The sequence below is a fragment of the Typopeltis vanoorti genome, chromosome 23 (genome assembly GCF_054136105.1).
Source record: "Typopeltis vanoorti isolate ZY-2024b chromosome 23, IOZ_Tvanoo_1.0, whole genome shotgun sequence".
NCBI classification, from domain to species: Eukaryota; Metazoa; Arthropoda; class Arachnida; order Uropygi; family Thelyphonidae; genus Typopeltis; species Typopeltis vanoorti.
In genome coordinates, this window is record NC_143571.1 from 64,250,419 (window position 1) to 64,268,031 (window position 17,613).

At 36.4% G+C, this 17,613-nt stretch overlaps 1 protein-coding gene across 4 annotated transcripts in view; it reads right to left on the reverse strand.

Moving 5' to 3' along the window:
• LOC150093914 (unhealthy ribosome biogenesis protein 2 homolog) overlaps positions 1-17,613 on the reverse strand; it is a 393,653-nt gene that overhangs the window by 7,546 nt on the left and 368,494 nt on the right. For all 4 annotated transcript variants that reach the window (XM_090412865.1, XM_090412866.1, XM_090412867.1 and 1 more), the window contains one exon: positions 3,069-3,180. In XM_090412865.1, coding sequence (XP_090268991.1) covers positions 3,069-3,180 — 112 coding nt within the window. The remainder of the gene's footprint in view (positions 1-3,068; positions 3,181-17,613) is intronic.

Genomic DNA, 17,613 nt, shown 5'->3' on the forward strand with positions numbered 1-17,613 from the left:
TGAGAATAATCAAAGAAAAATGTATAAAAGAGTAAAAATTGCACAGCAAATAATATCGGAATGATTTGGGATAAGAACTGATGTGAGAGATAGGGTTGTGTAATGTCTAGTTTACTGTTTAACCATGCTACCGGCCAGGACCTATATATACGTCCACATTTCCATGGATGCGAAGTGCATATTAAAATTGTAATACCATTGATATTACATTGAAATTTATGATGGATACAAAACTTTTGAGGGTGCGTATTTGATCTTTAATGGCCGGTAAGGTGGTTAACATACTTATTATTTGATTTAATGGAAAAACAATTAAATACAAAAGTTACACCTATAGTCTTTGTCATAGAGACATCAACAGGGAAATAATCTCAAAATTGTAAAAGCACACACAAAAAAAAGCACTCAATACAATGTGGGAAAAAATTAAACTAAAAGCCTAAAGTTCTATGAAATGCACCCTCTCTGGGTGCTAATGGCTAGTCTTAGCTGTTGGGTGGGAGGCCTAAAAATTCAAGCCTTCCAAATCTTGGGAAGTAATACAACCAGTCTGTTGATGATTCTAAGAAAAGTCTAAGTTTATATTTGTTGTGGAGAAGCATAATAGTTTTTTTTTTCCATTTGATTCTGTGCAAGGTATCTAAAGCATGGTCAGCTAGACAAGACTGATCATAGTTATGGTGGCAGATCTCCCAGTTTGACCATAATAAAATAATCTGTGAGAACAAGGAACCTTGTAAACATCTGGAACAGAGATGGGAGGGAGTGGATTGTTAGAAGAAGGGATAAGAGTAGCCAGTTTCAGATGAGGTTTGAAAGCAGTACAATTTTTTTTTTTTTTTTTTTTTAGTGTTCTGGCTATATTTTCTGAGGTGCTCCAGATATAGGAAATAGTAATGACATTACTGTGGTCTGTTTGTTAAGAGGGATGTGAGCAGAAGAGAAGAAAAACCAATTTGTTAATATTTTTAGCACTGTAATCATAAACAGAAATTTCTGGCAAATAAAGGACAAATCAGCTGAAAGGGAAGCCTGGGTAGAACAGAGGTTGGAAGCTGTGACACGTGCTTTGATAATTATTATTATTACATAACACATCCAAGGAGTCCAAAGACTCATCGAGGGAGGGCACCTACTCTACAGCTCTCCGTCTCCACCACTCGATTCACAATCTACTGCCGACCACCAACACTATTATTTTCACAGACAATCACAAACATCCATGCCCACAGCGGGATTCAAACCCGCAGCCTTTTGGCTGGAGAGCGGATATGCTAACCACTCGGCCAACCAGGCCGGCAATAACACCATACTGTTGATAGGGGAGGATGATGGAAATGCTTTCTATTAAGTTTAATAAATGTATTTTTTCCCCTCTTTTGGTGTTGTTTAATGTGTGAAATGCTATTACAAATCACTATACAACAGGTATGTGTTCAAGTCCATGCTGCTTGCATTTTCTGAAAAATATTTCCATAGTTGCTGTTCATCAGAATTAGCACTATTCTAGATATGTTAAAACATGCAGAAGCCATTCAATATTCCATCACAGTTCAACCTCCAAATTTATAGAAGAAATTTTTTCTTCATTCATTCCTTTTAATGCCATCTACTGAAATTCCTTCGTATGTATTTTTCTGAAGAACACGCTCCTCCACAGGTCTTCAAATTCAACATTGATAAATTTCTTTTTTCTCCTGTACTTTCTGCCAAGCCAATCTGGTATTAAAGTAGTATATGTTGAATCTCTTGTGTTGAATTATCAAAAAAAAAAAAAAAAAAACTCTCTCGGAGACTCAGTTTGAACTGCTATTTTGCAAACAGACTGTTTCTGCTTTTTGTCTTTCTATTCTAGAACTAACATGAGTGCTGCTGGAAGTTATTTTCCCACTTGGTTAGACTATAATAAATTTTGTTTAATCCAAGCATAAGCAAACAAAGTTAGAACCTGAAGTATCTTCAGGACTGAGGCAACTCGTGGTAAAGGTGGACTAAGCGCTCATCACTTGTCTTAGTATCTCCTCGCAGAAGGACCACTACCCAGTACAGGGTAGTGGCCCTTCCCTTAATGCATAGCTCTGCAAGGATATGTGCTTTGCATTATGGAAGATATTAAGACAAGCGACGAGAGCTTAGTCCACCTTTACCACGAGTTGCCTCAGTCCTGAAGATACTTCAGGCGCAAACTTTGTTTGCTTACACTTGGATAAAGGATTAAATAAAATTTATTATAATATGAGTGCTGTTGCACTGAACTTTGACCCACTATTCTTCCACATTTTAACAAGGTTGTGACCAAACACACAAGTATCCAACATTGATTCAGAGTCCAATCTACAAATTCACCAAACCTGGCACTCTTCTTTTTTTCATTCCATCTATTTTCTAGAACAGAAAGTATATCCCAAAGGCCTCCAGATATTTAAAATAATTAGTACATCTTTAAAAATTATGGAAACAACTACTGTGTTAGAGTAAAAGTTCAGTTTAATATAAACCAAAATAATCATTCGATGTTTCAACCTTCACATTAAGGTCATCATCTGCAAGTATACACATATATATAAAGAAACAAGCTGAACTACAATCTACATGGCATGCTGAAGTTACATTAATTTGGTCAACCGTTAAAACTACTAACTTGACTAACTTACCTTAGTAAGTTAGTCAGGCCAGTTTGGAAACTGAATGACCAACTGCCATTAAAAAATCCAAGTGCAATGGGTAGGTTACAGTGCAAGAAGTAGCACTCAAAAATGTATGTAAAAGATAATATCTGGATGGAAGGAGGAAGAGTATATAAATGGAAAAAGAGAGAGAAAGTTCCTCTCACTTTCCAGGAAGACCAAAGAGACATTAGTAGGGATGAGATTAAAGAGACAGCTGAAACTCAGTAACACAGAAAAGCTAAAGACAGTATAGAATGGAGGACTTCATATAGCAGAGGACAGAAAATGCCCGATGTTATAGAAGAAGAGTTATAGTATTACCTTGCACATTCTCTGAGGGTACACACTAAAATGATGATAAATAAATAAGATTAAATACAGAATTGATTCAGAACTTACTTTTATTGATGAATGAACAGTGACATCTTGTATCTTATTCACATAATCAATAATCATATATGGAATGATTTTATGAAACTCTTTTTCTTGTTTTGAAATTGATGTTAACAGCCTAATAAATAAAATAAAATCACATTATGAGTGGCTGTTGCAAAGCATTGTTAAATTACTCTGAAAAATCATAAAAAATAAATTTTTATTTAAGTAAATGAAAGTGATATCAGTTATTTTGTTTTAAATGATCCAATAAATAAAACAGCCTACAAATAATTTTATTACATAATGACCACATATAAATTTTTGTATTTTTTTCTGCACTTCAGCCTATTTGATACTTTACTTAACATTATATATTCCCCTGATGAATTATGCTTCTTCTTCTTTCACTACACGTTATTCCCGCTTCCTATGCAGGGTCTGCGTGTTACTTAGATGCAACTTCTTGTTAGTACCACTCCCAATTGACCTGTCACTTAGTCTGCTGCTGGGGGGGGGGGTATATTTTTGGCTGTAGAAGTGTATGTTCACAGGTCCAGTTTGCCTGCTTGTGGGATAAAAAAACACCAGATAAACTGGCAGAAAAACTCCTACTGCCCACACCCAAGACTGGCTAACTTGGCCATGCCTGAGGAGGATCCTCAAGTTCCTCGTGTCTTCGATGGGAATCGAACCTGGGACACTCCTTCCCCAGGCATATGGTTGCAAAGTGCAAAGCCACTAGGCTAACCGCGCAGACCCCCTGATGAATTATGCTAAGATCTCATATCTGCCAACCCTGGTCAGATGAGTGGATAGCATCTCTACTACCCAATGTTGTATGATGTTGAAGTAAGTTTTTAGATGATAGGCAATTGTTTCTCAGTTTCAGGAAGCCATCTTGCTTATTAGAGGAGAAATTGGCTTGAAAAGTTTTTTTTTTTTTGGTCCTAGACTATGGTTTCTGGATTATCTATCCTTTATCCCAAACACCAATAACACTACGTGCTTTAAGCTTCCAACATTTCATGGGGGGGGGGGGGTTAAAAAAAAATATATATATGTGTGTACATGCAGGACTTGACAAATTATGCAAAATCCTACTCATGAAAAAACTGTATTTATAACAATGGATACCTAATCTTGAGACAAGGTTAGGGATCCATTGTTATAAAGATTGGTTTATAGTTTATTTGTCACAAAAACTACAAAGGTCATACTGTGCCATACTAAAGGTTACAACATTAGCATTTACAGAAAATTGTAAACAATATGTCTCTACAAGAATCTAGTTTCACAAAGCAGCATCTCTAGGTAAACAGAACTGCTGCAGAGGCACAGCAACACACAAGGTCAGAGGTTATTACAGTAGTGCAAAAATTGTTAACAATATAAGTTAATACATAATATATGAAACACTAAGCCAAGGAATGCAGTATCAACATATATATAAAATTATAATAGATGCCTTTATAGCATTATAAAAATAGGCAAAAAGGGATTATTATACAATATGCATGGATGAAAATTAAATTTAGCAATGCAGTATAAACAGAATTAAGCAATACATATTAACAGAATTACTAGAAAGTACACAAATAGGTAAGATGTACTACAGCACTACATGATTATCCGAAAAATAAAGTAGTAAATAAGATGCATACACAAAATGTATGTTAAGTGATGCAGTATCTACTACATATAAACAAAATTACTGCAAAGATTTCAGCAGTACGTAAATAGATAACTATAGGTTAACATATGTATATACAAAACAAGTTAAGGAAAGCAGGGTCTACATCTAGTAAGATTACAACAAACATTATTATACTAATAGTTAAAGAGTCAGAAAGGAATTATTATACAGCACTGATGCATAAAATTTAAGTTTAGCATTATGGTATTTACATATTAAGAAAATTACAGCAGGGTGATACAAATATACAAGATCAAGGCATATGGTAATACATAATTGGTCAGATTTAACCTAATGAATAATATATATGTATAAAAGTTAAGTTAAGCAAAAAAAGTATTTACATATAAACAAATTTATGGTCAAATGTGTTTGTACAAATTAATTCTTTCTAAAAAATTAAAAACATCATGCAATTTGCCTGAGTCTGCAAGCATTTCCCAGAGTGTATATGGCTTAGTTAGAAAGGTGAAAATTTCATTCTTCTCTCATGTAAATTTTTGGCAATCTACCAGAATATGATGAATAGTGAGACGCGTCTTGCATTTTTCACATATGGGAGGGTCATCAGCTCTCAGTAAATGAGGATGCGTAAGGTGACTGTGACCTATTCGGAGCCTAGCAAGGACAACCTCCTCCCTTCTCTTTGTACGTTGACTAGAATGCCAATGTTTAATTTCAGGTTTAATGTTATGTAATTTGTTTGTTGATGCTTCTTGCCATGTTAACTCCCACTGAGCAATTAGCTTTGATCTTATAAGTTGTCTGTAGTCTGTATATGGAACTGTCAAACAGTATGTGGAGAAAGTATGAGCTGATTTAGCAGCTGTATCTGCAGCCTCATTTCGTTTGATTCCAATGTGGCTGGAAATCCAGCAGAATTGAACATCGAAATTAAGATAACTAAATACTTAAGGAATTGACAGCGTACACTAGAAATATAAATAAAATCAACCTTAATATATACTTTCCTATATATCAGCAACACCACGTTGCCATCTTCATGGGAACTTAAGATAAAGACACGTGCACGCAAGTACTACATAACAACAAATGAGAAAAGAAGCGTGGTACCGTTTTCCTAAAGTCCTGATGGTGCCTCCTGATGGGCTATATTAGGTGTTCTTGGCCTTTGGGCTGAAGTTCTTCTGATATATGTTTTCCAAATTTGGGGCAGTCTCATGCATCCAAATTTGTTGATAAAGAATTCGATCGAATACGGAGTCGACATATCAACAAGTTTGATAAATTAAAAAAGAACCCGACGTCCAAACCAACACTGTAGTTAACCTTTCTTCAGTTATCTTGAAGCCTGAAGCACTCAACACTCTGTCACGTGGTCACAACTTCAGTATTGCTCCTAGGAAATTACTGGCTGAGGAATTAATGATCCAGATTAAACGCAGGATTCGCTACCTTCCAAACCACATCGCCAACAATATTAGATTGGATGTAGCCTGTGTTCTTGCAAAAGCAAAACCACCAAAAACCAACATATCCATTAGTGAATACAAGTCTCTATGGGAATTTTGAAGAAAAACAAAGAAATAGTTATCACCAAAGTGAATAAGGGGAACACCACTGTGATACTCAATCATAATGACTACACAGGTAAGCTTAAGGCTTTACTATTAGATCGAGCTACCTGCCTCCCCGTTGAATACAATCCTACCAACTCACAAATCAGAAAACTCCATAGGCTCCTTAAGAAGGTCACTTCTTGGCCTGTGGAGATTACTAACAGACTAAAACCATACAACTCTAGATCCCCCAATATATATGAGCTCCAAAAATACATGAAGAAAATGTGCCATTACATCCCATAGTGTATGGCATAGATTCCCCCACTTACAAACTAGCTAAATATTTAGCCAAAGCGCTCTCGCACTATACTGGCAACACACCATGACACATAAAAAACTCAGCCCACTTCAAAGCCAGTATAGAAAACTTTACATTCCAAAATAATGACATAATGGTCAGTTTTGATGTCTCCTCCTTATTCACAAATGTCCGCCTCAAAGAAAGCTTAGAGCTAATCCAAGCTAAATTTCCTCCCGATATCTCAGCTCTATTTCAGTTCACAATGAACTCAGGCTATTTCGTTTGGCAGGAAAAATTCTACAAACAGATAGAGGGGACAGCCATGGGTTCACCACTTTTCCCACCCTTGGCCAACTTCTTTATGGAGACTTTTGAAGAGAAAGCCTTAAACTCTGCCCCACAAAAACCTACCATATGGCTTCGCTACATTGATGATGTGTTCAATATTTGGCCGCATGGCCCGGATACACTCCTCTCCTTCCTAACAACCAACACCCTAGAATCAAGTTTACCCTGGAAAAAGAGAAAAACAATAGCCTCCCCTTCCTAGATGAACTAGTCACCCACCAACCTGATGGAACCTTGGTTTTCTCAGTTTATAGAACCACCCATACAGGCAGATACATTCACCAACAATCCCACACACCCCCTCACAACAGTATGGAGTTATTAAGACACTATTCAAAAGGCAAAACTAATCTGTTCAAATGACTAAGCCCTAACCACTGAACTAAATCACATCCTTAATACTTTCTCAGCCAATGGTCCCATTCATCGAATGGGACCATTTTTGAGGTTGTCTCTGGAGCAAGGCCATAGGTCTTGTGATTAATGCACTCAACTCAAGTTCAGGAATGGTGAAATTATCAAATGGTGGAATAGACATACATGTTTGAGTTGCTTCTGGCACTTTTTTAATTGTTACTTTTTCAGCATAAGAGGATCGTAGAACAGGTGTAATGGTGGCCAGCTTTCTTTTTGCATCCTGATATGTTATGTTTTGTTCTGTTTTAATTTTTTGTATCTCTTTTTCATCTTTCCATTTCTGACATGCAAGAGAGTATGCTGGATGATCTGCCTGACAGTTGACACATGTAGCTCTTTTTTTCACAGCAAGATTTATTATCATGTTCTTTACTACCACATCGGGCACTGATAGTAGAACCATGACAGGCAGTTTTGGTGTGTCCATATCTTTGACATTTAAAGCACCTCAGCAGGTTAGAGATGTACATACTAACAGGACAGCTAAGATACCCTGCTTTTACAGATGTCGGAGGCCTAGGTGTATCAAAAGTAAGGATGATGTTCTTGGTTGAGACCAGGCGACCATCCCTGTGTATCAGGATGTACCTCATACCTGTCACTCCTTGATCTTTAAGCTCTGAACATATCTCCTCATCAGGAACATCAAGGAGATCCCAGATATCACTCCTCTACTGGAATTGAGTGTTCTGTGAGGTGTTACTGCAATTTGTATTCCACCCATTGTCGTTGCTCTCAGTAGTTTCTCGGAATATTGTTTGCACATTGTTTCCACTATGCTATCACCAGAACGCAATTTCTTGACAGTTTTGGGAGGTCCTGCCAATCCTTCTAAACCTTTTTGGATAAAGAAGGGTGACATTTTCCCAATTGGTTTTTCACCTGTTGCATGAATGATTAAAAAGGTTGGTACATTTATGTTAGTATCCGATATCTTTTGTTCCTTACTTCTGTTTCCATATGCTGTGTCTATATTATCAGTACTTGGTTGGGACTTTGTTAGAGTCCCTGAAACATTTGAGGATGAAGAATTCATATTTAAGTAATTTTTAATTCGGCGCCAGAGCTCCCCACCCACCACGGAGCCACACATGGACGACCACTACTCAGCAAGCAAAGACTGCACTCAGGAGTGGAATGCCAGGGCTATCCTGGACGCTATACTGGCACTGCAGTCCCGACCCCAGACCATGGGGTAAGAGACTTACCGCAACACCGTTGACCCTTGCAGGCAAGCCCACTAGCCAATTGATCCTGGCTGGGCCATCCAGGACCACCCATCTTGCCGAAGCAGGGGCCAAAGTAGTGCAAGACTACCAGGATCTCCCTTTCCAGATGACCACGGGTCGCACTGCATGGCAAACATGGCGTTGGATCCCAGTGATGGTGGTCTGGAAAAAGAACAGTGAAAAAGATTCAGGAGAAGTAAAGCAAAGAAAAAGAGGAAGAATGAAAAGGCCAGTACCAAGGGCCAGTACACTGGGAGGTCCCCCCTCCACCACGAACAGGTGCCCCACATGGAGGGGTGTTATAAAGGTACCCAATCCTTGAAATAAGGGTACCCAATTTGATCCACCCCTGTTTTTGTCCCACCTTTCTCTAATGATAATTTCATGAGTGAGTTTATTTCTGATCCCTCTGAATTTGATGTTTTATTGTTTCCTTCCACTTTTTAAAATTTTTTAGTGAATTAGACAGTTTGCTTTCAGTATTTTATGTTAATATGTATGCATGATCTTTAACAAGATCATGCATACACATTAACATAAAACATTAACATCAGGTCACCAAACTGGTAAAGTTAACAATAAAGACTGGGATATGATGTTAATGTTTTAACATCATGTTCCAGTTTCCATTTTTTAAAAATAGGACTGCTTTTTGCTCTACTTTTCCCTATCTTACTCCTTTCTTTGTTAAATGAACTAAAAGTTTTATGAGAGTTGAACAATTTGGAATGAACTTCCAATAAAAATTTATCAATCCCATATATCTTCATACAGGCCTTACAGTTTTTAGTGGATGGGAATCCAAAATAGCTTTGGCATTTGATCTCATGTCTGAAATATTCAACTTAATTCAAGAAGAATATGCATTTTGAGCACTTCAATGAAAACACCATCTTGGGAATAGTAGGACTCCTTTCCATGAATAATCAGCTAATACTGAGTTCATTATAAGATTGAAAGGAAACTTACAAAATTTCTTGCACCTAAAGGAAATTTCAGCTTTCCTTTAGGTGCAAGAAATTTCAGCTCACAAAGCTGAAATTTCTAACATTCAACGGTAAAATGCAATATTTTTCATCTTCTTTTCTTAAAGGAAATTCAATTCAAATCAAGTTTTGAAAAGGAATCTGCTCCATCTAGATTCAGTTAATAATTCCTCAATCCCATGCATAAGAAGAAATCAACAGATTTGGTAACACTGTTTCTAGATCTAAAACCAGAAATTTTCATTTGGCTTTTCAATTTAATAAAAGGACTACCCCAGAAATTTACTTCTCGACAGCATTTTCATAACTGTCTAATAATTTGCAAAATTTTTCTATCTTTCTGAGGAGTTTGATACTGTTTTATAAACAAGAGTATCAGATGCAATATGCACTGAATGTTCTACTTGATTCATATATGACACTGAAAGCATATCATCTGAAAATACTTGTGGAATGAATTCAATTAAGTTATGCATAAATGCTAACATTTGCTTTTTTTTTTTTTCATCAGGATTAGTAATCCAAGTTGTTGTATTATCTATTAACTGTTAAATCCTTTATCATCTTTGATTATGTCATCAACAGAAATATCACATACTTGGTTTTCTGTAACTGAGTTAGAAGTTTCTAGCACATTAATAGAATTTCTTGAAAGTGAACTTTGTTCAGGATTATATACTAGGACACAAAGTTATTCTATAATTTACATAATCACAAACAAAGTTATTTTTCTGAATAAATTATGATCATAGTATAACTTGCATTAATCAGCAGCACTATGTGATACTAGTAATTGAAGAATATTTCTAAGAGGAAAACAAAAAAGCAGGATATAGATATTTATAAGTTTTGTAGCACATAATTCTAAGTCAAAGATTCATTTAAACTTTACAAGATGATTAATACTATAAATATCACTTGGGATAAGATCTCACAAGTTTGTAAAACAGTTCCAAGTGATTAAAGAAATGTGGTCACGCGCGTGTGACCAAAAGTATTCTGCATGAAATATCTTCCAAAGGTAATGTATTAATTTTGGCAATATTCTCTAGAATCCTTTCTTTTAGCAATTGTTTTATTAAACATATAGGCTAGTACATCTCCATTTACCTGGATAAAATTTGTGGTAAATTCTTTCCTTCCTTCAAGGCATTATGTGGAGACATTTTGATTTAAAGAGTCTTTACCTTTTAATCTATTCAATCTCTGGTAAACTGACAAGGAGAGAGAGAGAGTGGCAGTGAGAGAGAGTCACGTGAGCGGTGTTGATAAAGATGATGCAATAAATGAAGCATATATAATGTGAAATGAGAGAATTGTAAATATGTAAGGAAGATGGAATGAAAGACAGCCACATAAGAGAGGAAATTCTTTCTTTGTAAGTATTCTGCAATATATTAAGGGAAGGAGATCCACAGAAGAGGTGTATGAGGCTTGTTTTCTTGGAGAAAGAATGATCAGAGTGACTGAGGAACTGGATATGCAGAATAAGCAAGACAAGAGTTAGGTAAGAAAGTGTGTTCCCCTGGTAGAATAGTATGCATTGAGATGGCAAGTCGGTTGGCTGATTTATTGTTTATTGGCATAAGGACAACAAAAGTTATCTGCACAATAGCAAAGGTTATAACAGTACACAAGGTATTAAAGAGTCATAAAGACAAAGTAGAAATAATATGCATGTAAAAAATAAGTTAAGTAATGCAGTATCTACATATAAACAGAATTTATAATCAAATTTATTTGTTTAAATTAATTCTTTGTAAAAAGTTCAAAATGGAATGCAGTTTGTCCAAGTCTGATAACTGTATGTAGCACAGTCAGATAAATAAAAATTTCATTCCTCTGTTGTGTGAACTGCTAGCAATCCACCAGAATATGACAAATGGTAAGACACCTGTTGAAATTTTCACACATAGGTTCTTCAGCTCTCAGTAAATAAGAATGTGTAAGATAACTGAAACCTATGCAGAGCCTTAGCAAGAACAACTTCCTCTCTTTTATTTCTATGATGACTAAGACTGCCAATACTTAATTTCAGGCTTAATATCATGCAATTTAGTTGTCAGTAATTCCTGCTATGAATGACTGCCATTGGGCAACTGGCTTTAATCTTATAAACTGTCAGTAGTCTATATATGATATTGTCAAACAGCACATTGAAAAAGTATGAGCTGATCTAGCAGCTACAACCACAGTCTCATTTCCTCTAATTCTAATGTGTTGGGGATCCAGTACAGCTGAATTTCATAATCAAGGATCCTCAATTTTTATAACTGCTGCTGTAGAACCTCACAAAGCTGGATATGGATTATAGACAGGAGATGAGATAGCCTGTAAAGTACACAGAAAGTACATATGGCAGTCTGACGTGTGTGATATATAACCTCTAGCCTCTCAATGTAAAGAAAAGAGATTAGTCCACATAGGATGCTTTGGAAGAAACTTTATTTTTAGGACATAGTTAATAAACAACTGTATCTGTCTAAGCGAGTTCATTTTCTTCAACATAATGACATTGAGTGAGCAATGTATGAAATGCACCGGTGGCTATTCATATACCCTGATGATGGATGGGATCCAACCATTGCAGGCTATTCTGCCTTGCAGAACAATACACTTGAGACCCATAATTCAGCTTTGAACATATAAGTCAAAGAACATTGAAACTAGATCTTCTTGTTTCAGTAATGCATCTCTGATACAAGCTTTTAAATGGGCTAAATGATCCAAAATTTAATGATGTCTATAAAAGCTACACTGCATATTGGAGAAAAAATTGTTTTTTTTTTTTTTTAAAACTAGAGAAATCTGGCACCAACAATTTTCTTTAATATCTTACAAAGGCAGCTGGTCAGAGCAACAGGTTGATAATTATTTGTTTGTGTTGGATCCTTTCCTGGTTTGGGAAAGGAAAAGTTTCTGACTTATGCCAAGAATCCAGAAATTCTTTCTTTGTAAGTATTCTGCAGTATATTAAGAGAAGGAGATCCATAGAAGATGATGGAAGATGTTTTTTCATTTCATAATGGATGCCATGAGAACTTATTCCACTGGGTGAGACAATAAAAGAGATCTTTTTAGCCTCTCCTTAACAAAAGGAAGATTGTATGGTTCAAGTCCATTGGGAGAAAAATTTAGCCACCAATTTGGTTGCTCTTTCAATATTAAAAATTCAGGAAGACATAACGCTGTTGCTAAAATGTTTACAATAGCTTTGGGATCAGCAACAACAGATCCATTATGGTCAAAGGTAGACAAACTCTGTGTTCTCTATACCTTTCATTTTCCAGATTTTATCTCTAAAATTTTTGCACTGGTTATTTTGATTAATTGATGATATAAATTGGATCCAAGATTGGTTTTGTCTCTGATGTCTCACATAACATGCTTTGGCTTGAGCACATTTAAAAACTACTAAGATTGATGTGGTGAAGTATCTACGAAATATACCCCATGCTCTGTCTTGAACTTTTTTTGCTGCCTGGCACTCTGGGTTGCAATAAGGCTTTGGGTATAGTGGAAATCAAGATGAAGAATTTTTGGAACTGAGGTTGTAACTGCCTGAACAATACAATGTTACATACTTGACTGCTTCACTGGTAGATGTGACTGTCTGTATCAGCATTAAATTTTGCAAGATGGGAAAAAGTTTTCCAGTCAGCCTGGTTCATTTTCCATATGGACATCCATGTAGGAGAGCATGTTTTATGTGGAGACATTGAGCAAATAACGGGAAAATGATCACTTCCATAGATGTTGTCTTTGAAATCCCATGAGCAGAGGAAAAATTGCAGGTGAGTGGATTGTAAGATCAACTGCAGAATATGAGTGGGTAGACATATGGAAGAAAGTAGTGAAGCTATTATTCAAAAGAGAGAGAGGTCATTATTATCAAGGATTCATTCAATGATATGACCTCATTAATTTGCGTTGGCACTGTCCCGTACTGTTATGCCCATGAAATTCACCCATAAGAAGCATAGGCAGTCAAGATAAGAAATCAAGATCAATTTCATTTAACTCAGCACCAATGGTAAACAGTTTGAACATACTGTAATAAGAAATCCCATGGCTAGGTGAATCGCTACTGATTCCAGAGCAGTATTAAGGTTGGACTTGATGGAAACGAGTATGCTGTCCACTAGAATAGCTACTCCACCATGAAAAAGACCATTCCTTAAGTAAGATCTCCACTGGGTTTAAATAAGTTTTCTGACAGAAACAAAAAGGCTTGTGTTTCTACCGCAAATTCTTGATATTTTATATTTTAGTGAACCTATGACAGCTCCATTATAAAAATTTTCCTATTGTTTTGGCTTCATAGACTTGTCCGATTTCCAGGAGATTGAGGACTTACCATTGTCAGGTTTATATTTATTGACTTTCATAATTATTGACGGCCATCACCAGTGTCCATCTCTTTCTCTGGAAAAATATTCAATACATCATCTGATGCCTTAGGATTATTCAGTAAGTTTAATTTACATTCAGTATATACTGAAGTATTAATTTTTTTCTGTGGGATGTCTGGTGATTTATCTTTAAGTGATATTCTTACTATAGTTTTTTGATAAGTAAGTTCTCATCAAATAGAAACATTTTTAGCACTCTCAATCAAGTTCAGGTATGATGAAATTATCAGATGGTGGGATAGTCATATGAGTTTTTGAGTTAGTGTCGACATTTTCTTAATTGCCACCTCAGCATAAGAGGAGCTCAGGACAAGTATACTGGTGGCTAACTTCCTTTTTTGCATCAAGATATATTTTTTGTTCAGTTTTAATCTTTTGAATTTCTTTTTCATATTTCCACTTCTGGCATGCAAGGAATAAGATGGATGATATCCCTGACAGTTGACACATTTAGCTTTCTTCGCAGAGCAAGATTTGTTATCATGTTACCTGTAATAACTGCAATGCTCTTTACAGGTGATAGAGCCACAACAGACAGTTTGGATATGTCCATATTTCTTACATTTAAAGAAATATGGCATCTCAGTAGATTAGGGAGTTTAACAGGAGTTGTGATACCTCTTTTTACAAATGTTGGAGACTTAGATGTATCAAAAGTAAGGATGATGTTCCTTGCTAGAACCAGGTGAGCATCATTACGTATCAGGATGTGTTCATACCTGTCGATTCCTGATCTTTAAGTTCTAAACATATCTCCTTATCAGAACATCAAGGAGATCCCATTCTGATATCAGTCTTCTTCAAGAATTGAGTGTTTTCTGAGATGTTACTATGAGTGGTATTCCACCCATTCATGTTGCTATGAGTAGTTTTTCAGAATGTTGCTGACACGAAGTCTCCACAAGAATGCCACCAGAATGTAGTTTCTTAATTGTTTTGGGAAATCCTGCCAGTCCTTCTAAGCCCTTCTGAATAAAGAAGCATGACATTTTCCCTATGGCTTTTCAACTGTTTCATGAATGATGAGGAAAAACTGGTACATTCATACTGGTATCACAACTTTTGTTTCTTACTTCTTTTATCAAATGCTCTAGGGTACTTGGTTGGGACCTTCTTAAGACTCCCTGAAACATTTGTAGATGAAGAATTCATGCTCAAGAGATTTTTGTTCAGTGCCAGGGCTCCCCACCCACTATGGAGCCACACGAATGCCCACTGACTGGCAAGCAATAACAGCGCTCAGGAGTGGAACACTAGGACTACCCCATACACTATACTAGCACCACAGCAAACTTTAAGCCCCATAGGGTAGTTACTTCAACACCACTGACCCTTAAAGGCAATCTCACTAACTGACTGATCATGGCCAGACCATCCAGGACTGTCCATCTTTTTGAAAATTAGTCAAATTTTTTTGAAAAATAGGTCAAATTAGTGCAAGATTACCAGGATCACCCTTTCTGGATGTCCATAGATTGCACTACATGACAAACACGATGGCATGGCATTTGATCCAACCGATGGGGATCTGGAAGAAAGGATGAAAAAAAAAAAAGGCTCAGAAGAAGTTGAGCAAAGAAAGAGAGGATGAATAAAAATAGCCAGTACCATCACTGAGAGGTCCCCTACATCATGAACAGGTGCCCTCTGGAGAGAGAGAGAGAGAGGAGAGATGGAAAGTGAAGATTATATATATATACGAACAGAGGTATGTGAAGAGAAAGGAGTGGAACTGTATTTAATGACACAGACTTCATTTAAATGGTTTTAGTGTGAGTCAGCTAGAGAGACTGTTGCTGGAAAGGATAGTAATAACTGCAATGCAGAAGCGCAGTAAAGTCACATAGGAGAGCTCATAAATGTGAGTGGCATAACTGAAACGAATGAGAGAGCAGGAGCACAAAAGAAACCAGGAAAGTCAGGGTGGTCAGAGAGATATTTTTCTCCCTGTCTATGTACTCACACTTTCACTTATGTATTCACCATTTACACTTCTCATAAGTGGTGTGGAATGTGTGAATAGAGAAGAAAGGTCTGAGATGGCATAGAATATGGAAAGGGAGGCATTAAATCCAAGGGAAAGTTTTGGGATTAGGTGTGATAGAGAGGAATGGCTTGAGGGGGGGGAGAGGCTTGAAGAATCCACATCCAAAAAATGGTGTTGGTAGGACTTGTCACAGAACCAGAAATGAACTGTTAGGTTTGCTTAGAAATGCCAGAAGTATCCAAAATAAGGGGTTTAAACTTATAAGGCCAACAAAATTGTCGGCCTTATTAGTTGTAAAGGAATATATAGTAGCTCTTTCCAAACTTGAGCTACTGTATATTCCTTTACAACTAAAACAATATTAGAGGCCTTCTAGATTACCTTCTGTACACCAATGAAAAGAAACAACTAGTTTCAGACAAATCCATAGACTCCCATATACATTCCTAAAAGAATTCTTTCTTCTGTCTAAATGGCTCTCCATAACCACATGTTACCGGCCATGTTTCTTCACTATCCACACTCTTCTCCCAGCAAAAGAATATTTGAGGCCTTCTAGATCAGTGGTTCCCAACCATTTTTGGCTCCATGTATTCCTTTTAAGTATGTCTGAATATCATTCTCCCCCAATTTCCAAGATTGTCTGACTAAAAGGTGCATTCAAATAATATTGAAAATCTTTTATCTATTTTTGGTATTAGTACATATACATTTACTGGGATTATTTTTACAGTAGAGTTTTACAAATTTAGTAGTAATAGAAAATGTTGATGGATTTTAAAACTTAGATAAAAGTAGTGTCCTTATATTCGTAACTAATTAATGGATTAAACTAAAGCATACCTCAATAAACAAAAAATTCAAAAGAATGCTAGGATATTTTAACTCATTTTATTCAGATGAAGATTACAGTCAATAAAAAACCTGTGACTGTTTTTCCTTCACCAATTCTTGGAGGAGAAGTGCTTGAAAGGGCACAATGCAAGTCATTTTCAACCAACTTTGTTGTTTTGTTTTCATTTGCAACTGAGTTGGAAAGCCTGACTCACAAAGATATGTCAACACAAATGGAAGCAATATATGAATAGCTCTTTCTGCCACTTTTGGGTAGAAATCGTATATCAAGGGCCAAAATTCTGTGATTGATTTCTCATTAAACATATCTCTTGCTCCTGAATCGGTCTTCAGCTACAGACAACTTGAATGGATTTTGCATTAAATCTGACTCCCCGTCACTAAGTTAAGGAAAATATCAGTTGATTTTGAGGCAAACTGATCCACTCCTCCTTGAGAGCAAGGATAAGGCTTCTTTGTTTTCTAGAGGGGAATTTTGAGCAGCAATGCATTTCCCTATTGCATCCCAAATGTGTTCTATGGGGTGAGATCTGGGGAGTGTGCTGGCCACCAGAAGTATCTCCACTGCTTGTGTGATGTGGCATTGTCATCCATAAAAATGAATTCTTCACCTACAACACCATGGAACACTCGGACATTGAAAAACTTAGTTGCCATATCATTCACCAATCATAGACTCTTTTTCCAGTACTTGCAACTTGGTGTGTCCATTAAGCAAATGCCTCCCCACACCATAATCCCAGCACCACCACCACTTTCACAGCAGATCAAGTGTCATCTAGAATTGGAGGAAAGACTAAAATGAATCTCATCTG